The 24,766-nt window shown below is 42.2% G+C and overlaps 1 protein-coding gene across 3 annotated transcripts in view; it reads right to left on the reverse strand.

Annotated features, from left to right (window-relative positions):
* The window catches only part of LOC126469905 (RAB6A-GEF complex partner protein 2), an 82,673-nt gene that overhangs the window by 48,528 nt on the left and 9,379 nt on the right, over positions 1–24,766 (reverse strand). For all 3 annotated transcript variants that reach the window (XM_050097259.1, XM_050097278.1, XM_050097268.1), the window contains exon 2: positions 14,051–14,175. In XM_050097259.1, the coding sequence (XP_049953216.1) occupies positions 14,051–14,175 (125 nt within the window). The remainder of the gene's footprint in view (positions 1–14,050; positions 14,176–24,766) is intronic.

The raw sequence follows: 24,766 nt of genomic DNA on the forward strand, positions 1-24,766 counted from the left end.
TTATTAGGAAGGCAAAGAGTATGTGGTAAGCAAATACAATAGCTTATCACAGGATAAAATTAAAACCATATGGTCAGTTGTGAAGGAAGTGCCTGGTCAGCAGCACAAGGTCGGCAATATAAAGTCAGTTTGTAGTAAAAATATTTCTGTTACTGATAAATCAGATATATGTACAGTATTTAACAATCATTTTCTGAGCATTGCTGGTGAATTAAATAAAAATTTAGTTTCTTTAGGAAATCATATAACTTTCTTGGCAAATGCCTTTCTGAGATTGATGCCTGAAATACTCCTCTGTGATACAGACAACAAGAGGGAGATTGAGTCAATAATAAAATCACTGAAGACTAAGGACTTTCATTGTTATGATGGAGTGTCTAGCAGAATATTAAAGTACTGTGCTGTAAATGTTAGCCCAGTATTTAGCCATATTTGTAATTTTTCCTTTAGGAATGGTCAGTTTCCTGGGCAATCAAAGTACTCAGTAGTAAATCCGCTTTATAAAAAGGTTGAAAGGGATAATGTAGATAATTTTAGACCTATTTCTACGCCATCAGTGTTTGCGAAAGTTACTGAAAAGGCTGTGTGTAAGGATAATTGATCATTTCATATCACACGATTTGCTATCAAATGTACAGTTTGGCTTTAGAAGTCGTTTAACAACTGCTATCAAATGTACAGTTCGGCTTTAGAAGTTGTTTAACAACTGAAAATGCTATATTCTCATTTCTCTGTGAGGTACTGGATGGGCTAAACAAAAGGTTTAGAATGCTTGGCATATTTTTTGCTTTAACTAAGGCATTTGATTGTGTTGATCACATAATATTGCTCCAGAAGTTGGAGCATTACGGAATATGGGGAGTAGCTCACAACTGGTTCACCTCTTACTTTAGCAACAGGCAGCAAAAGGTCATTATTCACTATGTTGATAACGACTGTGATGTGGGGTCTGAGTGGGGTACTGTCAAATGGGGTGGGGTGGGGGGTGGGGGGGTGAGGGGTGCCCCTGGGATTAGTGTTGGGGCCTCTCCTGTTCCTTATTTATATAAATGATATGCCCTCTAGTATTACGGGTAACTCTAAAATATTTCTGTTTGCTGATGACACTAGCTTGGTAGTAAAGAATGTTGTGTGCAACATTGGCTCAGTTTCAAATAGTTCAGTACAGGACCTAAGTTCATGGCTTGTAGAAAATAAACTAATGCTAAATCACAGTAAGACTCAGTTTTTTCAGTTTATAACACACAATTCAACAAAACCTGACGTTTTAATTTCACAGAATGGGTATATGGTTAGTGAAACTGAACAGTTCAAATTCCTAGGTGTTCAGATAGATAGTAAGCTGCCGTGGAAAGCCCACATTCAGGATCTTGTTCAAAGACTTAATACTGCCATTTTTACTATTCGAATGGTATCAGAAGTGAGTGATCGTTTGACACGAAAATTGGTCTACTTTGCTTATTTTCATTCGCTTATGTTGTATGGTGTTATATTTTGGGGTAACTCTTCCCATTGTAAAAGGATATTTTTGGCTCCGAAATGGGCGGTTCAGGCAATAAGTGGTGTAAGTTCACAAACCTCTTGTTGACCCCTGTTCAGAAGTCTGGGTTTTTTGACACTGGCCTCTCAATATATACCGGGTGCTCAAAAAGTCAGTATAAATTTGAAAACTTAATAAACCACAGAATAATGTAGACAGAGAGGTAAAAATTGACACACGTGCTTGGAATGACATGGGGTTTTATTAGGGGGGGGGAAGTTCACAAAATGTCAGACAGATGGCACTGGACAGCAAAACGTCAGTAACTGCGCATGACAATCATGTATAAAAGGAGCTGTAATGAGAGAGAGAATCAGATGCGCCAGCAGTCGCAGCATGTTGACGTTACCTGAAAAGGCGCTTTTAGTGAAGCTGTATTATCAGAATGGGGAATGTGCTAGTTCAGCGTTACGACCCTATCGCCATAGGAAGGGGATTCGAATGGGTAAAGGTCTGTTGACAAATGCAGCTGTGGCGAGAATGGTTTCGAAGTTCGAAGCCATGGGTTGTTTAGACGATAGACCCTATAGTGGCTGACCGAGCACAAGGCATAACGCTGCTGAGACAGTTCAGGAAGAAATTGAGACTGTAGTGGGTTCGTCTATGCATGGGGAAGTCAGCGCTCGTGCAGTCGCACATCGCACCGGCATTCCATACACTAATGTTTAGTTGGCATTTAGGCGTACCCTCAGATGCTATCCTTATAAAATCCATCGACATCATGAACTGTACTTGGGGATTTAATGAAGCGGAGGGCATTTGCGGTGTGGGCGTTTCAAAAGATCGCGGAAGATGACGATTGGTTGAGTAACGTATTGTGGACCGACGAAGCTCATTTCACGCTCCGAGGGTCTGTCAACACCCACAACTGCAGAATTTGGGCTACCAAAAATCCTAGAAATGACATGGAAACTCCATTGCACGACAAGGAAGTCACAGTATGGGTTGGATTTACCACATCTACCATTATCGGGCCTTTTTTCTTCAAGGAAATGCATGATTCTGGTTTTGTAATTGCTACCGTGACGGGTGAGAGGTACGCCGATATGTTACAGAATCGCATCATCCCCAGCCTGGCTGATAAACACCTGCTGGAACGTACGATGTTTATGCAGGATGGTGCTCCACTCCATATTGCTAGATGCATGAGAGATCTCTTGCGCACGTTGTTTGGTGATTATCGTGTGCTCAGCCGCCACTTTCGTCATGCTTGGCCTCCCAGGTCCCCAGACCTCAGTCCGTGCGATTATTGGCTTTGGGGTTACCTGAAGTTGCACGTGTATCATGATTGACCGACAGCTCTAGGGATGCTGAAAGACAACATCCAATGCCAATGCCACACCATAACTCCGGACATGCTTTACAGTCCTGTCCACAACATTATTCCTTGGCTACAGCTATTGTTGAGGAATGATGGTGGACATATTGAGCATTTCCTGTAAAGAACATCATCTTTGCTTTGTCTTACTTTGTTATGCTAATTATTGCTATTCTGATCAGATGAAGCGCCATCTGTCGGACATTTTTTGAACTTTTGTATTTTTTTGGTTCTAATAAACCCCATGTCATTCCAAGCCTGTGTGCCAATTTGTACCTCTCTATCTACATTATTCCATGATTTATTCAGTTTTCAAATTTATACTGACTTTTTGATCACCCGGTATATTCCTTACTGCCATTTCTTGTTAACAATATTAGCTTATTTCCAAGAATAAGCAGCTTTCACTCGGTTAATACTCAACAGAAATCAAACCTGCATTTGGATCGGACTTCCTTAACTCTTGTGCAAAAAGGTGTGCAGTATACTGCTGCATTCATTTTCAATAAGCTACCACTAAAATTCGAAAACTCTTAGCAGTAATCCACGCGCTTTCAAATGAAACTGAAGAGTTTCCTCATGAGTCACTCCTTCTGTTCTGTCGAGGAGTTCCTTGAAAAATTAAGCAGATTCTTATTGTACTGTTGATTGTGTTTACTTAAACTTATGGAGTGACTTTTTTGGGTTCATAAACATTTATTTTTATCTGTTATTACTTTTATGTTTTAATTTCATGTACTGATACATTCCATGACCTCAGAGATTTGCTCCTCAATTTGGTCCTAAAATAAAATAAAGATAACATGCCAGGGACACCTGTTGGGGTCTGATACCCAAAAAGACGTCTGATCTTTGTCCAGACTTGGGAAGGTGATGTATGGCACCCACTGGTCGACACGTACCTCTCCCAACACTCATGTTTCCGACGTTTTATAAGCTGTTGAATGCAGGCACAGAGCCACTTAAAGACTTTTAGTTGCTCTAGGGAAGGGTGCCACTTATGTTGCTGTAGAGCTCGCCGATGCTCTTTAATTGCCTCAGCGACTTCCAACGACCACCAAGGAACTGTTTTTCGCCAGGGGCACCCTAAACAACTAGAGATCAAGTTTTCCATTGCAGAAACAATCGTTGTAGTGACGTGCTCAACGACAACATCGATGGCACCATGTGGGGGGAGATTCAGCAGTGACAGCAGAGGTGAAGACTTCCCAGTCTGCCTTGTTTAAAGCCCATCTGGGTAGGCATCCCTGGGCATGATGCCAGAGGAGTAACAGGAAGATGGGGAACTGGTCACTCCCACACAGGTCATCATGTGCTCTCCAGTGGACAGATGGGTAAAGGCCAGGACTGCAATCCGAGAGATCAATGGCTGAATATGTGCTACATGCCACACTGAAATGTGTGGGAGCACCTGTATTTAAGAGAGAGAGGTCGAGTTGTGATAGTAAATTTTCGACCTCCCTACCTTGGCCAGGAAGCATGGTGCCAACCCACAAGGGGTTATGCGTGTTAAAAATCTCCCAAAAGTAGGAAAGGTTTAGGGAGTTGATCAATCAGTGCAGCCAATACGTTCAGGGGTATTGCACCATCTGGAGGAAGATATACGTTGCAGACAGTTATTTCCTGCATCGTCCTTATCCTGACAGCCACAGCTTCAAGAGGGGTTTGAAGGGGCACAGGTTCACTACATACCGAGTTCAGGACATAGATGCAAACTCCACCTGACACACTATTATAGTCATTACGGTTCCTGTAATATCTCTTATAGCCATGGAGGGCAGGGGTCGGCAGTGCCGGGAACCAGGTTTTCTGGAGGGCAATGAAGAAAGCAGGTGTAAAGCTTAACAGTTGCCATAGCTCAGCCAGGTGGTGGAAAAAACCTCCGCAATTCCACTGGAGGATTACGTGATTGTGAGACTTGGAAGGCATGAAACACTCAATGAGGCAGTCTATGCCTCAGGATCACCTACTGTCACCAGATGAGTACCTGTGCAATCGACATCTATTGTGTCTGAGGGCCCAGTGAGATCTAGGTCCTCAGCGGACGCCAGAATCTCCACCTCATCCTCAGACACAGAGTTTGTAGGTAGTGGTGGTGTGTTAGGTTTCTCTCACTGTTCCTTAGGTTTGTTCAGATGGGAGCACTTTACTGCTTGAGTCTCAGGGACTGAGGAGGACTGTGAAGCCCTACGACCAGCTACCTGTGGTTGCTTCAGCCACTGGCGGCTGTCAGCTTTGTCACTGGTAGGAACCTGGGAAGGGAGTGACCCAAGGGATCCCTTCCCGGTGAGAGGAGCTGAAGAAGACTTATGCTTCTCCAGCTGAGAAGTGGGGACTGACATCCCCGATGGTTGGGCGGGTGTTGCTCCTGATTTAGGTTGTGCAGGAGCAACACTGAGGGAAGTGCCTCCCACCATCAAGGGGGCAGGTGGAGTCTGACGGCTCTGAGAGCCAACTGTACATGGCAGAATGGAAGATGGTGGAACCGCTGTCTTAGCAGCGGTGTAGATTGATGTCATATACATAGGATGTAGCCTCTCATATTTTCTGTTAGCCTTAGCGTAGTTCAGTCGGTCCATGGTCTGGTATTCCATTATTTTCCTTTCTTTCTGGAGAATCCTGCAGTCTGGTGAGCAAGGTGAATGGTGCTCTCTGCAGTTGACACAGATGGGAGGCGGGGCACAGGGAGTATTGGGATGTGAAGGACATCCACAACCCCGAAAGGTGATGCTGTAAGTACAGCAGGAAGACATAAGGCTGAACTTCCAGCACTTAAAGCACCACATCGAGGGAGGGATATATGGCTTTACATCACAGTGGTAGACCATCACCTTGACCTTCTTGGGTAATGTGTCACCCGCGAAGGTTAAGATGAAGGCACTCGTGGCAACCTGATGATCCCTCAGACCCTGGTGGATGCTCCGGAGAAAATGGACAACTCGCTGCTCTAAATTGGTGCAGAGCTCATCATCTGACTGCAAAAGAAGGTCCCTGTGAAATATGATATTCTGGACCATATTTAAGCTCTTATGGGGTGTGATGGAAACAGAAACATCCCCCAGCTTGTCTCAGGTGAGTAGTGTCCATGACTGGGCAGAGGGTGCTGTTTTGATCAAGACTGACCCTGACTGCATTCTGGACAAGCCCTCCACCTCCCCAAACGCTTCGCTTTTCCCCAAAGTTGTCTTTAATTTTCCTGCAGGTGGTATCTATCTTTCCCTCCATAAATAAGTTTCTAAATCATTTGCCCTCTAGTCATCCCCTTCTTAGCAATACTGCACTTCATGTCAATCTCATTTTTTAAACATTTTATTCCTTTTCACCTGCTTCATTTAAAAATTTTCTCCTTTCACCCATTCATCTTTCCCCTGTTCTAGTCAACCATTGTATAACGCTCCCTCTGAAGCTTTCAACCATCTATGGTCCTTTCAACTTATCCAGGTTTCATCTCCTTAATTTCCAATTTCTTCAGTTTTAATCTACAGTTCATAACCAATTAATTTGGACAGATTCCACATTTGCCCCTGGAAATGCCTTACAATGTAAAATCTGGTTCCTACAGACTCATCTGCATCTACATCGTTACTCTGCATTTCACACTTAAGTCCCTGGCAGAGGGTTCGTCAAACCATTTTCATACTACTTCTCTACCATTTCACTCTTGAATGGCATGTGGGAAAAAGGAACACCTAAATCCTTCTGTTCGAGCTCTGATTTCTCCTACTTTATTATGATGATCATTTCTCCCTACATAAGTGGGTGTCAATAAAATATTTTCGCATTTGGAAGAGAAAGTTGGTGACTGAAATTTCGTAAATAGATCTCACCGCAAAGAAAATCGCCTTTGTTTCAGTGACTGCCACCCCAACTTGCATATCATATTAGTGACACTCTCACCCCTATTGCACGATAACACGAAACGGGCTGCCCTTCCTTGCACTTTTTTTATGTTCACCGTCAATTCTACCTGGTAAGGATCCCACACCAAGCAGCAACATTCCAGCAGAGGATGGACAAGTGTAATGTAGGCTGTCTCTTCGGTGGGTTTGTCGCATCTTCTAAGTATTCTGCCAACAGAGCACACTCTTTGTTTTGCCTTCCCCACAATATTATCTATGTGGTCTTTCCAATTTAAGTTGCTCGTAATTGTAATTCCTAGGTATTTAGTCAAATTGACAGCCCTTAGATTTGCATGATTTATTGTACACCCAAAATTTATCGGATTTCTTTTAGTACCCATGTGGATGACCTCGCACTTTTCTTTGTTTAGTGCCAATTGCCACTTATCCCACCATGCAAAAATTCTCTCTAGATCATTTTGTAATTGGAATTGATCGTCTGATGATTTTATTAGACGGTAAATTACAGCATCATCTGCAAACAGTCGAAGGGGGCTGCTCAGATTATCACCTAGATCATTTATGTAAATCAGGAACAGCAGAGGGCCTTAGACACTACCTTGCGGAATGCCAGAAATCATTTCTGTTCTACTCCATGATTTACCATCTATCACTACGAACTGTGACCTCTCTGAGAGGAAATCACGAATCCAGTCACACAACTGAGACGATACTCCATATGCATGCAATTTGATTAATAGTCGCTTGTGAGGAACGGTATCGAAAGCCTTCTGGAAATTTAGGAATATGGAGTTGATCTGAGATTCCTTGTCGACAGCACTCATTACTTGATGGGAATAAAGAGCTAGCTGTGTTGCACAAGAATGATATTTTCTGTCCGTGTTGGTTATGCATCAGTAAGTCATTTTCTTCAAGGTGATTCATAATGTTCGAGTACAGTATATGCTTCAAAATCCTACTGCAAATTGAGGTCAGTGATATGGGTCTGTAATTCAATGGGTTACTCCTATTTGCTTTCTTGAATAATGGTGTGACCTGTGCTACATTCCAGTCTTTAGGAACAGACCTTTCATCAAGTGAGCGGTTGTATATGATTGCTAAGAAAGGCGCTATTGCGTCTGCATACTCTGAAAGGAACCTGATTGGTATACCATCTGGACCGGAAGACTTGCCTTTCTTAAGTGATTTGAGTTGTTTTGCAACACCTAAGATATCTACTTTTATGTCACTCATGCTAACAGTTGTTCTGGTTTCGAATTCTGGAATATTTACTTCATCTTCTTTCGTGAAGGAATTACGGAAAACTGCATTTAGTAACTCAGCTTTAGTGGCACCATCATCAGTAACATTTCCATCACTATTGGGCAGTTGACTGTTTTTTTGCCACTGGTGTACTTTACATATGACCAGAATTTCTTTGGGCTTTCTACCATATTCTGAGACAATGTTTCATTGTGGAAACTATTAAAAGCATCTCGCATTGACATCTGTACTAAATTTCGAGCTTCCGTGAAACTTAGCCAGTCTTGGGGACTGTTCTGAATTTGGCATACTTTTTGCGTTGCTTCTGCAACAGTGTTCTGACGTGTTTTGTGTACCACGGTGGATCAGTCCCACCTCTTATTAACTTATGCGGTATGAATCTATCTATTGCTGACTATATTGTATCTTTGAGTTTGAGCCATATCTGGTCTATACTTACATAATTAGCTTGGAAGGAATGGAGACTCTCTCTTAGGAAGGCACCAAGCGAATTTTTATCTGCTGTTTTAAATAGATATATTCTGCATTCATGTTTAGTGGTTTTGGTTGATATGGTTTTTTTAGCCTTGCTACAATGACCTTGTGTTCACTAATCCAACCGGCATATGGCAGCACGGGGGGGGGGGGGGGGGGTGAGGGGTGGTGTGTGTGTGGGGGGGGGGAGGGGGGGGAGGGGTGGTGTGTGTGGGGGGGGGGAGGGGGGGGGGGGAAGAAAACTGCACAGTGGACACATGACCTGCCACCTGCATGGCATGTGTATGAAGCAATTCCCCATTCTGGGTTAGAAGCACCTGCATATGCCCATGCTGTTCCTGCTCCTACTTCTGTAGATGCAACATTTTCTCCCAGCATTGCAGAAATGCTAAATCCATGGTGGCCCAAAATTAATTCTATGAAAAGGGATGAAAAAAAATAGAAGCATCACATGTGTAAGAACATCCCATTCTTGTCGCCACATTACTACCTTCACAGGTGTGACAATGCTGCTAAATAATACTGTTGGCATACTGTCAGGCCAACGGTGGCTCAACAAGCAGACGAACAGAATCCCACAAGAGGAATTGAAAACTTTCCATGAAGATCAACCTAAGGGGGAAAAAGAAAGTCTGAAACTAAGAAGAGATGTGGACAGGGCTCACATGACACGTGGCAGGCACAGGAGGCTGACAGGTGAGCACACAGAAATGGCACTAGGAAAGGTCTGCAGTGGTTGAACTCAGCCTTACTGTTGCCAGGAAGCAAACAGTGCATTCAATATATCTGCCCATACAACACTTTGGGCATGCAGCCCATCAAACCCCCTCACCACAACAGTTGTCCGAATTAGTTTGCTGCACTGTCCATTCCATCTCAAGTGCCTCCATTGTGATGTCCACTGGCACAGATACTAAAACTTCATTTCAAAATAACTTGTAACACTGGATAAAGTTCAGTCCACAGATCCAAAGGTGGGAAAATATGGCAGGTAGTCTTATGTAATGAAATTATAGCTGGCGAGATGATTTTCGATCAATAATAATAACCAGTATCAAATTTTGTAACACAATTATGTCTTGATTCAACTTATTCTCTGCTGGGAAACACACATTTGTTGCCATTTATGAACAAACATTAGTGAGATTACCAAATTGAATCTCAAAGAAATGGTGCAAGGTAATAATATATGAAGAACAGGAGAAAGGAAAAAATAAAGGAAACATCTCAGAAAGGAAAATGGAAACATCTGTCAAAGTGGATTTGTCTAAGCCTATAGTGGTGTCCCATAAAAACTGAATATATGTTGACCACAATTCTGTAACAAAGAGAGTTAACTGCAAACAATACTACAGTGACATAAAACATAAAATATGGAGACTGTGAGGATTTACCATGCAGAATTAATAATCTTTCTGTTAAATCTAGATGAATTTGCTCAACATAAAAGATTGAAAAATAAAAATTCTTTGTAGCTCCAGTGTGGGGATATATTGTTATTTAGTGAAATTACGGCTACAACTTCACAATGTTTGTTTAAGGAGAAATACTATGACACTTTCGAATCAATGGGGTAAATGTATGTAACAGTATGCTGTGGCTGCTTCTGGAATCTCATATAAGAAAACATTATTTTCAAATATATAACAGTGTACAATATTTGTATGAGCAATCAAATTGAATTGAATTGGTGTCCCTTGCTGCAGCTACTAACACAGTGACATGTAATTTTGCAACTGAGTGCAGTACACAATGATAGGATTTTTAAATGCTTGGTGAAATACCTTCAGACTTCAAGAAAATGTAATAATTCCAATTCCAAAGAAAGCAGGTGCTGACAGGGTGAGTATTAATGAACTATCAGTTCAATAAGAAATGGTTGCAAAATACTGACATGAATTCTTTGTAGAAGAATGGAATAACTGGTGGAAGCTGACCTCAGGAAAAATCAGTTGGATTCTGGAGAAATGTGTGCACATGCGAGGCAGTAATGATCCTACAATGTCTCTTAAAAAATAGGTTACGGAACGGCAAACCTACACTTGGAGCACGTGTAGACTTAGAGAAAGCTTTTGACGATGCTGAGTGGAGTACTTTCATTGAAATTCTGAAGGTATCGGGGATAAAATACTGGGAATGACAGGCTATTTATAACTTGTACAGAGACAGGTTTGTAGCCTACCCCCATGTTTTTTAATCTGTGCACTGAACAAGAAGTAAGGGAAACCAATGAAAAATTTGGAGAAGAAATTAAAGTTTAGGGAGAAGAAATAAAAGCTTTGAGGTTTGCAAATGATACTGTAATTTTATCAGACACAGCAAAGGACTTGGAAGAGCAGTTGAATGGAATGGATAGTGTCTTGATGGTTGGTTGGGTTGGAGAGAAAGGGAGAAAGGGACCAAACTACGGGGTCATCAGTCCCTTTTCCCCACATTCAAACAGGTCGCGGAGTAAAACTATTCCCCGAAAAGAGCCTGGGGAGTAAGAAAGATGGAAAACTAACAGGGAACACCACTAGAGAAAATGACAGAAGCAAGACAAAAGGAGAAAGTGTGCACTAAGTGGTAGAAGACATTAAAATAATATAGCAGATGGCCTGGACTGGCTGAAGGCGGATGACCCAGCCACTGTGCAACACACTAAAATCTCCAACCTAAAAGACAAGGCTAGAGGAACACAGATAGGGAAAAGACAAACACCAAGGCGAACAAACAGGAAAGAAAGAATGAGGAAGAGTTATAATGGAGACAGGGTGAAGGCCTGAGAGAGATGGCCAGACACCCACCCTTAGATTGTGTGATGAAAAGCCCCCTCATGAAAAAAATGTACAATCAGATCAGCCATTGAGGTACTGTCTCCCAATACCCTACACAGTGTGGTGGGAAGGTTAAAAGCCTGCCGCAGAGCAGCTAAAATTGGGCAGTCCAAGAAGATATGGAGAACAGTCTAGTGGGGACCACTGTGCCACTGAGGTGGGTCCTCGCAATGGAGGAGATGACCATGAGTCAGCCAAGTGTGGCCAATTCAGAGCTCACAAATGACGATGGAGTCCCTGCGAGTGGCTAGCATGCATGACCGCCTTGCATTCATTGTCTCCTTGACAACATGTAGTTTATTTGGTGTACCGAGGGGTGTCACTCAGTATTCCAGATCCCGAAAACTTTACAGCGTAAGACCGATCGGTGATCAGTTTCCAGTGTGCCTATTCCCAGAGCTGGTTTACCAGTAGCACATTCATTTCCCAGGATCTCGACATGTCCTGCGGCCCAAATGAAGGGCACTGAATGTCCACTGTTTCCAAGGGCATAAAGAGTCTCCTGGATAGTTGTTACCAAAGGATAGTGATGGAAGTGCTGGTTGACAGCTTGTAGGCTGCTTAAGGTGTCATTACAGATGACAAATGTCTCTCACCTGTGCAGGAGCGGATATGCTCATGAGCGCTAGAGACGACTACCGATGAAAACGCTGCAGCCATGCGGAAAGGAGTGCTGTTTGACCATCAACCATACAGCCATTGCTGGAGACTATTTCAGAGCCCTGGAACTCGCTGAGAATAGAGAGAATTGCTCGTGGAGGGCCTCAGGTGGAACCGAGCCTTTTGGGCCTTGCAATAGGTCCAGACGAAGATGTGGCCAAGGCATGGACCATGGAGATGTACATGAGTAGACCCACAGGAAAGGAGGGAGACAAAAAGTATTGAGTTCAGTAAGAAATGACTGAACATGGACTGCAATTGGAATCCCTAATCAGGGCCACCGTTGCGGGACATGGATTTCCGTGTTAGGGAAAAAGAGATGGTAATTTGGATGATGAGGCAAACTACAAATGTGGGTAGTATAATGTGCAAGCAGTGGTTGTTGCTGCATGATCTGCAATGGAGGAATTCCAGCTTCCACAAGGAGGCTTTTCACTGGGCTTGTTTGGAAAGCTCATGTTGCAAATCAAACTCCACAGTGGTGTATAGTGTCCAGGAGACAAAATGCTGATGGCGATGCTGAACTATATGCCGGGCCCCTGTAATCAAGACAGGACTGCACAAGGGCTTTGTACAGCTGCAGGAATGCAGGGCGATCTGTACCCCAGTCAGCATGGCTCAGGCACTGGACAATGTTGAGATCCCACCAGCACTTTCCCTTAAGCTGACAAAGATGAGGAAGCCAAGAAAATCAAGCATCGAAAACCAGTCCTAAAAACCGCTAAGTGTCCACTATGTTAAGCAGTTGGTCTTTGGGGTAAAGTTCCGGACGTGGGCAGACAGTATGACAACAACAGAAGTGCATGATGCAAGTCTTGGCAGAGGAGTGAGGGGCCATGACTGTGTCTTTCATATAACTCCCTGCTGTCGATGTTCAGCCACTCCAATAGAAGAGGAACAGAAAGGAATACAAAAATCGTCAGCATATAAGAGCAGGGAACAGGTGACCCCACCGCTGCTGTGAGACCATTGACAGCCACTAAAAACAGTGGGACACTGAGTACAGAGCCCTGTGGGACCCCATTCTCTTGGATATGTGGCGAACTGTGTGAAGCACCGACTTGAACTTAGAAAGTGCGGAGTGACAAAAAGTTCCCTATAAAAATTGGAAGCGGGCCCTGGAGACCCCACTCGTGCAGAGTACCAAGGATGTAGTGTCGTCAAGTGTTATCGTAGGCTTTCATCACATTAAAAAAGTTGGCAATAAAGTGTTGACTGAGGGAAAAGGCCGTTCGGATGGCAGACTCCAGGTACACCAAGTTGTCAGTGGCGGAGCGACCTCGGCGAAAAACGCCTTGGGACGGAGCCAATATAAGTGCCAGCTCACCATACATTTGAGCAGCTTGTACAAACTGTTGGTGAGGCTAGGACAACAGCTATACACATTTGCCAGTGTGTGTAGTGCTTTATGGGAAAATATGACTGCTCCTGCACAGCTGCCAGTGTAAATCCCACTACACCCATATCCTGCACTACAAATGTAAAGAATAGTACACATTCAGAAGGACTGCTATGCCTATACCATGAACGGCAACCGGATAAATTGCATTTGTATACAACTGGAAATAATTCTTCTATTCATCCTTAAAATCCAAATGTTGTGAATATATCCTGATTCATTCTAAAAATGAATATGAGACTTTTGCCTTTCGTTGGGATTAGCTCTACCAACTGAGCTTCCAAGCACGGCTCACAACTCACCTTCACAGCTTAAGTGCTGCCAATACCTCATCTCCTACCTTCCTAAGTTCATAAAGTTTTCCTGTATACCTTGCAGATCTAGCTCTCCTGGAAGAAAAGTTATTGCAGAGACATGACTTCACCACAGCCATTCACTCTGCAGCAGTGTGTTGTTATGTTGTTATTTAAAATGTTTTATGTTGTTTGTCTTGTTCCAGGGCTTATCACTTATGTAGCTAACTGAATTTAGACTAACTACTTTCCCTGAAAGGAAATGTAAACACAACAAAATAGCAGAAAGCAAAGCTTTGGAGAAAAAAAGTGAAGGAAAAAGACCAAACTGTTTCTTGTAAAAAAGAAAAAACAAATTACATGGAAAATAATTATTTACATATTCTTTCTTGTTATAGTGAAATAGCATGATAAAACTATAACTTACCAGCATTAGCTGTTGACAGCTCTTCAGGTGTAACAGAGCTGCTTTCTGGATATGCAACTTTGTTGTTTGTAGTGCACTGGCAGTGTATTTGGGCACTTGCCCATGCCAAGCTCTCAAATACATCACTGAAATTAGAATAAATGTCTAAGTCTATATCGAAAAAATCTATTTTATTGTTATAATGAAGCTGCATCTTTCTATGGAAGAAAATAACAGAACAATGCACGAAATAATTAAATTATTAACACAGCTGGTATTTTACAATAAATTTATTGACATGCTCCTTGCATTAAAAGCTGCTGAAAATGCATTGTATTATGGACCTACTATCCAAAGTCATTCTTAGAATCAGCTACTAAATACTTATTTGGTGACAGAATGGACTAATGGTATTATTCTATTAAAATAATAATTCATCATCTGATATAATGTCATCTTATAAGGTTATAATAAGAATTTATTCTGATTAATTCAGCACACTCTAGACTTTTATATCAAGTCAGATTGTCTCTGAAAATTTTTTACATAATATAATGCAGTCAAATATTGAGCCGCGTCCAAAAGCTTATGCAGCAGCCTAGTCTACAACTTGTGTTTATATTTTATGCAAGAATGACAATATTATGAAAAGAATAGATAGCTACTCATCACAAGGCAGAGAGATTAAGTCACAGATACAGTCAACAAAAAGACTGTCAAACAAGTATGCTTTCAACCAAAAAGGCCTTCATCGAAATCAGATAAAACACACACACACACACACACACACACACACACACACACACACACACACGCAAACGCAGCTCACACACACATGACCACAGTTTCTGGCTGCTGAGGCCAGACTACGAGCAGCAGTGCATGATGGGAGAAGCAATCTGGATGGTGGAGGTAATGCCATCAACACATGGGACGAGGTAGCTAATATTGACATCACTCTCTACAAGTTTTGTGATGTCACTTCCTACTCTCTCTTGTTGAGAAGCCACCTTTACTCATGAAATACAAAAATAAGTTCTGTGATATTTCCGTAATGTGCCATGTAAAGTAGAACCAATAGGAAGCAAGGATGCTTCTTATGTCACAAGCAGAAAACAAGATGCCTTACTGTACCTGTCATGTTCAGCAGAAGCTCATATTTGAGAGGTTTTATGCTATATGTTACACGCTATGAATATATGCCATTTTTAAGCACCAGCACGTTGAATGTCTCAAAAATGAGTCATTATTGGTGTGATTTGCTGTAATAAAATGACGAGAAATGTCCTACTGGTGTTACAACTTGCGGGTAATGGGAGTAAGCCGTTTTAAGCAACAACCTATTTAGGATTCATGAAAATGTATCACCCTTATTATGACTTATTATATAATTGTCAATAACATTTCAGAGAGAAAAGTAAAGAAAAAGAGACTAAGCAAAGGTGAATTATAGCATAGTGTAGATATTTGAGGCACTGGGACGTAACACCAGCATTTGACAGGAAGAGGGTACATGTCCTGCTATGTCAAAATCCTTTTTTTTTTTTATCTTGTTCTGTAAAAGGCTGTGGGAGTTTCATTCAAAATTAACAGAAATATTTTTTGTAAAATTTGATGTTATCTAAATAGAAGGGCGCTCTCTGTCGGGAGCAAGTGTGTTGATTTGGTGAACTTATATAAGCTGACGTCTTTCCTAAGTGGCCACAAATCTTCTATTTTTATCTTATTACATGTTCACAGATATTAAAGATTTTGTTTATGTATACCACAGAGAGAACAACATGACTAGCATATGGTCAGGAAAGGAAATGTTCGCTTTAACAGAGCTAATTAAGGATTCTATTCAAGTCCATTTTTGTGAACAAACTCTATGGTTTGCAAGCCAAATAAATGTGACAACCACCTCACTTGGTTGGTTGATTTGGAGATTGATTACAGAGGTCTCAGATTAAAACCATACCTCAAAGGAATCCTATCACTCGAAATCCAGGGAAGAAACAAAATGTGTAAAACTATCTTTGTAACCATATTGAAGTAAAAAATTAAAGTAGCTAGGCAAAATTGAAAACATTAACTATAACAAAATAGCAGTAGAAGTTATTACAACAATATAGAAGACAGCCTGGGCTACTCTGCAATACACTAAAATCTCCAGACTAAAAACACAAAGTAAGAGAAACACAGATGGTGAAAAGACGAACACCAAGTAGAACAGACAACACCAGAAGGAGTGAGAAAAAGTTAAAATGCAGGTAGGGTGAAGGCCTGGGAGATAAGGCTAGGTGCGCAATCTTAGATTGAGTGATAAAAACCCCCATCTCGAATAAAACTTGAAATTAGGTCAGCCGCAAAGGCATAATCACCCAACACCTTACGTAGTGTGACAGGAAGGTTAAAAGACCACCTCAGGGCAGCTAGATTGGGGCAGTCCAACAATTTGTGGATCCCGAAAACTTCACAGCATAATACCGATTGGACATCAGTTTCTGGTGTACAAATCTCCACAGTCAGTTTACTGGTAGCCTATTTTGCCAGCCTGTCAGCAATTTGGTTTCCCAGGATTCCAACATGAACTGGGGTCTAGATGAAGGACAACGAATGTTCACATTGTTTGAAGGTACAAACAGACTCCTGGATAGTCATTTCCAAAGGATGGTGAGAGTAGCACTGGCCAAGAGCTCATAGGCTGCTTAAGGTGTTTCTACAGATGAGGAAGAACTCATGAGTGGGAGGACCAGTACTTGAGAGACAAAGACCCAGGTGTGTCAGTAGGTTTTTGACATCTTTGCTGCAGCCAGTGCTCACGAGTTGAGAAACCAGTGCAACCAATACATTCTGAGGTACTTCATCAACGGGGGGAAGACAGACATTGCAGATGTAATATCATGCATTGTCCTTACCCTGACAGCCACAGCCTCTAAAGTTTTTTGGAGAGGCACAGATTTGCTATATACAGAGTCAAGTACATACATACACACTCTACATGACACCCTGTCATAATCAGTATGATTCTTGTAATATCCCCGATAGCTACGAAGGGTGGGGATCCACACTGATAGAAACCACGTTTCCTGAAGAGCAGTGCAGAAAGCAGTGGAAGAGCTTAAGAGTTGTCGTAACTCAGCCAGGTGGTGGAAAAAACCACTGCAATTCCACTGTAGGATTAAGCTATCAATGTACAGGGAGGGCATGAAGGGACCGAAGAGGCAATTTATGCCCCAGGGTCACCTTTTGCCATCGGCTGAGTGCTTCTCGTGGTTGTGTCCATTAGCTCTGAGGCTCTGGGGAGGTATGGGTCCTTGAACACTAGGATCTCCATCTCATCCTCAGAACTGTAGCCTGCAGGAAGCGGTGGTGTGGAAGCCCCTGGATCTCTTTCTTCTTGATAGTTTTCTTTTTCCTGTCCTCACTTCTCTTTCATTTTCTCTGGCTGGGAGGGCTTCTCTGAGTTTGTCTCAGGAACCAATGAGGATTGTGAAGCTCTCTGACTAGCAGCCTGTGGATCCTTCTGCCACTGGCTGGTGTCCAGCTTCACAGCACCAGAGGTCTTGGAAGGCAGTGTCCCGAGGGACTCCTTCCTTGTGAGAGGAGCCAGAGGAGGCTGTTGCTTTCCTGGCTGAGGGGGGGGGGGGGGGGACCAATGTACCAGATTTCTGGGGGGAGTGTTGCTGCTGAAGATGATGTTTGAGAAGCAACAGGAGGAGGAGTGCCCCCAACTGTCAAGGGGGCAGGCGTAGTCTGACGGCCCTCAGGGCCCTCTATACAAGACACAGCTGGAGGTTTCACCATTGCCACAGAGGGCAACATCATTGTAGTTACAGCATATGACAATATCATGAACGCAGGATTTTGGCAGTCATATTTCTTTTTGGCCTCTGTATAGGTCAGTTTTTCCAGTGTTTAATATTCCATTATTTTCCTCTCTTTCTGAAAAATAGTGCAGTCCACCAATCAGGGGGAATGGTGCTCTCCGTAGTTGACACAAATGGGAGGAGGAGCTCAAGGAATGTTTGTGTGTGATAGACGTCCACAGTCCCGACACATGGGGCTAGCGTTACAATGAGAGGACGTGCCCAAACTTGCAACATTTGAAGCACTGCATAGGGGAGGAACATAGGGTTTAACGTCATGACAGTATATCATCACTTTGACCTTTTCAGGCAATTAATTACCTTCAAAGGCCAAGATGAGGGCACCAGTAGCAACCATGTTGTCCTTAGGCCCCCTACACATATGCCTGGCTAAGGGCGCACCCTGTCACTGTAGACTGGCATGCAACTCGTCATTGGACTGCACGAGAAGATTTCTACGGAATATAAGCCCCTGGACCATGTTTAAGCTCTTATTGGGGGGGGGGGGGGGGTGACTGAAACTGGGACAGCACCCAGCTTGTCACAGGCATGCAATGAACATGAGTGAGGAGGGAAGGCTGTTTTTACAGGACTGATTCATTCCTCATTTTATACATTCCTGACACTTCCCCAAACTTGTCTTCCAAGTGTTCAATGAAAAATAGATGCTTTGTTGTTAAAAAGGATTCTCCATCACACCTTGCACAAACTAAGTTTCAAGGAGAGTATTCTCTCCTCGATCCTTAGCCCTGCATTGCTCCCATAGTGTAGACAGAGAAGGGAATAAATGATTTGAGGTCATATCTGCCAGCATTATACTGTCCTTTTCCAAACCTAGAGACTGCTGGAGCCATTCGACCACCAGCATAGGACATCTTAATCTGCTTCATTGTGGGTCATTTGCCCTGAAGCCACAAACTCCAAACAGGGGCTCTCCTAAAAGGCACCACCCAGCCACGACAAAGGCCACATGACACGATGGCCATTGTCAGGAGTCCTGATGCCCCAAGATGATGAACATCTACTCCTACGCATACATGGGAAGTTTGCAGCTCAGGCATCAGCAGTGCGATTCCTGTGTTGTCAAGGAACTACAATCAAAAGGGTACACGCTGACCCTTCCACGACAGACTAGCTACCACGCTGGATATTGGGTGTAAAAAGATCCATTAATATGTCAGAGATAACAGGCACAATTGGTGAAATGTAAGCATCCTGTAAGACTTTCTCGTTCAAAAGCCTGGATGATGGGTGTAATTACATTTCCATTACAGAGGGGCAGAAGGTCTCAGTGCACAATTGATACATGATATGCCACATAAGACATCCTTCCCCAAATGGCCTGCATGTCCATAGAATTTTGGAAGGTAGTCACACCCTAAAAGGGGACTACAGTTTATGAGACTGAAAAGTAAGAGAATCCTTGTAGTTGCCTTGTGTGACAGGTAAGAATACCTTCAACCAAACCCGCAGGGGCAACCAGCTCGCACTGTCTGCCGACAGTACTGTGTCTTATGACATGGGATATCCCATTGTGTATAAGTCAACGTTAGCTGCCTTGTCCTGTGTGCCGATGGCTTGATGAGGAGAATGGGGCGGGGGGGGGGGGGGGGGGGGGGGACAGAGGGAAAGCAGGGTAGGGGTGCAGCAGGGAAAGTGTTGCTTATGGGAGCGTACAAGAACGAGGTTAGGGCAGCTAAGTGCAGTCAGGAGGATAGATGGAAAGCAAGGGGGGGCAGCAGAAAAGGAGAGAAGTAAAAAGACTGTGGATGCATGGTGGTCTAGAGTGTTGTGTAGTGCTGGAGTGGGAACAGGGCGCCTGTCACCTAATTCCCATAAAGTTTGGACGGCGGGGGTGGGGGTGCACCATGAGCTATGATGCCGCATCCCAGATGTGTTTGATCGGGTTCAGATCTGGCGAGTTGGGGGGACTAGCACATCAATTGGAACTTGCAACTGTGTTCCTCGAACCACTCCATCACCATCCTGGTCCATCACACTTCTGGCCTTGTGACATACTGCATTATCTTGTTAAAAAATAGTACCGCTGTCAGGAAACGTGATCATCATGAAAAAGTGTATATGGTCTGCAACCAGTGTACAATACTCCTTGGCCGTCATGCTGCCTAGCCCGAGCTCCTGTGGACCAATGGATTAATGAAGAAGGTGCCTGGACTCATCAGACCATCCAATGCTCTGCTACTGTGCCAATGTCCAGTGCTGATGACCACATGCCCATTTCACTAGTAGTTGCCAATGTTGTGGTGTTGACATCGGCACATGCATGGGTCATCAGCTGTGGAGAACCGTCACTGGGAGTGTTTGGTGCACTGTGTGTTCAGACACACTTGTACTCTGCCCAGTGTTAAAGTCTGATGTTAGTTCCGCCCCAGTTCATTGCCTGTCCTGTTTTACCAGTCGGACCAACTTACGATGTCTGACATCTCGATGTGGTTTCACCTTGTGTTGAAGACACCACAGTACTCCTTGAACACCTGATAAGTCATGCAGTTTTCGAAATGCTCATGCCGAGCCTTCAGGCCATCACAATTTTCCCTCAGTCAAAAACTCACATAGATTACATGCCTTACCCATTTTACACATGGACCGCACGCTCACTGATACTACATGGATCGTGCATTCCTTGCCAGGTGACACTGCTATCGCCCGGACTTATAGTTAGCGCAGGTCAGTGGTCATAATGTTCTGTCTGATCAGTGTATGTTGTGTTTTTTAAAAATAGAGAAAGAGACCATTCACAGAAAACCAGTCAATGACAGTTTTAAGAACACTGTTTACCATTTTCTCCATTGCTGTATATATGCTTGGATTGATTATAATACATGTCTCACCTGCAAAATGAACTAATCCTGCTTGTTGTATATTAGATTGGAGATCAATGAAATATATAAAGAACAATGGTATACCTAACAGTGAGCTATGGGGAACCCCACATGTGATTTCTTCCCAGTCAGAATAATCTGAATAATCTCCTCTGATCACATCAATTGAATTATTAAGCAAATGCATTGGATTCAGTGAAAAAAAGAGTCATGTGACTAGGGCCTCTCGTCGGGTAGACCATTCGCCGGGTGCAAGTCTTTCTATTGGACGCCACTTCGGCGACTTGCGCGTCAATGGGGAGGAAATGATGATGATTAGGATAACACAACACCAAGTCCCTGAGCGGAGAAAATCTCCTACCCAGCCGGGAATCGAACCAGGGCCCTTAGGATTGACATTCTGTTGCGCTGACCACTCAGCTACTGGGGGCGGACATTTAGTGAATGACTCCACAAATTACAGATATACAGAATCAGGTACACAGTTTTACAATGGCTCTCAAATGGCTCTGAGCACTATGGGACTCAACTGCTGAGGTCATTAGTCCCCTGTTTTACAATGGTCCAGCTCTTATCAGAAATGAAAAAAAAAAAAGAGTAACTGTAATGTCAATTTCACGCAATTACTCCTCAAACAGAAAATTTCACAAGGAGTACCACAAGATTCAATACATTCCTTTCCTGGTAAATGACCTACCATTTGCTACTGATGTTCATTCAGTTTTATTTGCTGATGATACCTGAGTTCTAACTGAAAATGAGGTGCGTGAAAAAATTCCAGTAAGTGTCAAAAACGCTCAGAAAAACTTGATTCTTGGTTCCATCAAAATGAATTAAACCTAAAATCAACCTGATGCAATCTGAAACCAAATCATTAAAATGGAGTGAAATAAAAATACCTTGCAATTACAACGATACCACAGGTGAATCTATTGTCTGCCGTGCAATTCACACTTAAATGCTTGAAAAAGGGTTCATCGAATTGCTTTCGTAATATTTCTTTACCATAGCCAGATAAAACAAACACTTAAGTCTTTCCATGTGAGCTCTGATTTCTCTTATTTTATTATGCTGATATTGTTGCATTCAGAGGAGGAAGATGGTGACTGAAATTTCAAGAAAAGACCTGGCCACAGCAAAGAATGCCCTTTTTTAATGATGGCTAACCACTCTCATCTAATTTGTGATAATACAAAATGAGCTGCCCTTCTTTGAACTTTGCTGATGTCCTCCATCAACTCTATGTTGTAAGGATCCCATATCATGCAGCAATACTCTAGAAGAGTGTGAACAAGTTTAGTGTAGCAGGTCTCTTCAGTAGACCTATTGCATCTTTTAAGTGTTCTGACAATAAAACCCAGTGTTTGGATTGCCCTGCCCCCCCCCCCCCCCCCCCCCCGCCCCCATATATTTTCTATGTGATCATTCCAATTTGAGCTGTTCATACCTGTAATTCCTAGGTATTTACTTGAACTTGCACCCTTTAAATTTCTGTGATTTATTGTATGACTGAAATTTAATAGATTCATTTTAGTACTTGTGTGAATGAACTGACAGTTTTTATTATTGTGCACCAAAAGATATCTTGTCTAAATCATTTTGCAATTGGTTTTGATTCTCCGATTACTTTCCTAGATGGTAAGTGACAGCACCATCTGCTAAGTAGCTAAGAGGGCTACTCAGATTGTCTCCTAAATTGTTTACATATATTAGAATAGCAGATACCCTGTAACATTTCTTTGGGTATGCCAGATATCACCTTGTTTTATTCGATGACTTCTTGTCAGTTATTACTTGTCAATTATTATGAACTGTGACCTTTCTGACAGAAAATCACTAATCCAGTCATTCTGGAAGGTGCCTGTGAGGAACAATGTCAAAATACTTCTGAAAAATCTAGAAATATGAAAACAATTTGCAATCACTTGTTGATAGAACTAATTACTACATGTGAATAAAAAGACAGTTTGTTTCATAAGAACAATATTTTCTGAATCTGTGCTGTGTGTCAATACACGTTTTATTACAAGGCAATTCATAATGTTCAAGTACGGTATACATTTCAAAATCCTCTGCAAATAGATGTCAGTGATATTCGTCTGTAATTAACTGGATTACTTCTATTTGCTTTCTTGTGGACAGTTTGAAATGTGCAACTTTCTAGTCCTTAGGCATGGACCTTTCATTGAGCAAGCATTTTTGGATGACTGCTAAGTGTGGAGCTATTATATCACCATACTATGACAGGGACCTAATCAGTATACAATCTGGGCAGGAAAACCTGGCTTTATTAAGTTGGCTAGTTTGTTGATTTGGGGGGAGGGCCAAACAATGAGGTCACTGGTCCCATTGGATTAGGGAAGGAAGTCAGCTGTGCCTTTTCAAAGGAACCGTCCTGTCATTTGCCTGAAGTAATTCAGGAAAATCATGGAAAACCTAAATCACTACGGCTGGACCCGGTTTTGAATTGTCATTGTCCTGAATGCAAGTCCATTGTGCTAACCATTGCACCAGTTCGCTCGGTCTTTTTTACGTGATTTCAGTTGCTTCGCTACACTGTGGGTGCCTACTTTTAACGCTACTCATGTCTGTAGCTGTTCTTTTTGAAAAAAATGGCTCTGAGCATTATGGGACTTAACTACTCAGGTCATCAGTCCCCTAGAACTTAGAACTACTTAAACCTAACTAACCTAAGGACATCACACACATCCATGCCCAAGGCAGGATTCGAACCTGCGACCGTAGCAGTTGCGCAGTTCCAGACTGTAGCGCCTAGAACCACTTGGCCACTCTGGCCGGTGTTCTTTTTCAAATCCAGGAATATTTACTTCAGCTTCTTTGTGAAGAAATTCCAGAAAGCCATGTTTAGTTACTACACTTTAGTGGCACTGTCACTGGTAAAAAGTTCTTAAGCCTAAATTTTAACAAAAATTTAAACTGGAAGATACATATTGACTACTTGGTAGATAAAGTTAATAGCTTAGCATTTGCAAAGTGTGTTTTGTCAGATGCCACAAAGATAAATACCAGAAAGACAATCTGTCACTGCTGCTTTAAGTCATTATTTAGTAAAGTCATGAGGCTACTAGCATTAAAAATAAAAATAATAGGAAATTTGCCAAACAATGGATATCCTGTAGGTTACTGTCAAAAATTTAAAAACATCCATTATTTTCCTTTTCATATATGAAGTGTTGATTTTGTTATACAAAAACCAGAACACACTGGATTTGCACCACAACTACAGCACACGCTACCTGCCAACAGACTTCAGAGTGTATGGGATTAAAAATTTATAATATTATAAAACACAGCAACTATTTAACATGGAACCTGGTTCACTGAAAAGATTGCTTTTACTATTCTGGGGGAAAAGTGCTATTATTTGACAGAACAATTAAATCGGTAAGTGATACTTACATCAACAGGATAAATACCGGCACTAGGGAACAGTGCAATAGACTCGGTGCAGTATTCATTGACCCAAACAAATTCTTAAACTGCAAGTGTCTGGGAAAAGACGGCCTGCACTTGAATAGATTAGGCTCTGTGAACCTTAGTAAAATGTTCATAGACGTGTGTAAAGTCCTAAGAAGCAAGGGAAACTAATTCATTGTGATAGGGGTGACAAAGAAAAAATTCAAACTGAAAATACAAAGTTTAGGTACCAAACAAAGGATGCACGTGAAATAACTAAAAGCAAAAATGATCTATTGATGCACTTGAATATAAATGGCTTAGGGGCAGAACTACCAAATCGTAAATTCTCAAAAATCGACGAACTAAAAATTCTGCTTTCAGAATCTGTAAATATTAAAATAATCTGCCTAAATGAACACTGGTTAACAGAAGATAGTATAAAAGTACTAAATAGTATTAATAATTTTAAGGTAGCTGCTAGCTTTTGTAGAATAAGCAAATCTCGTGGAGGCTCCTACATTCTTGTCAATTCTTCCATAGGTTATACAGTAAGAGATAGTTTTAATTATTTAAATGAAGAGAGCGTGTTTGAAAGAGATAGTTTTAATTATTTAAATGAAGAG

The sequence above is a fragment of the Schistocerca serialis genome, chromosome 1 (assembly GCF_023864345.2).
Source record: "Schistocerca serialis cubense isolate TAMUIC-IGC-003099 chromosome 1, iqSchSeri2.2, whole genome shotgun sequence".
Classification (NCBI taxonomy): Eukaryota; Metazoa; Arthropoda; class Insecta; order Orthoptera; family Acrididae; genus Schistocerca; species Schistocerca serialis.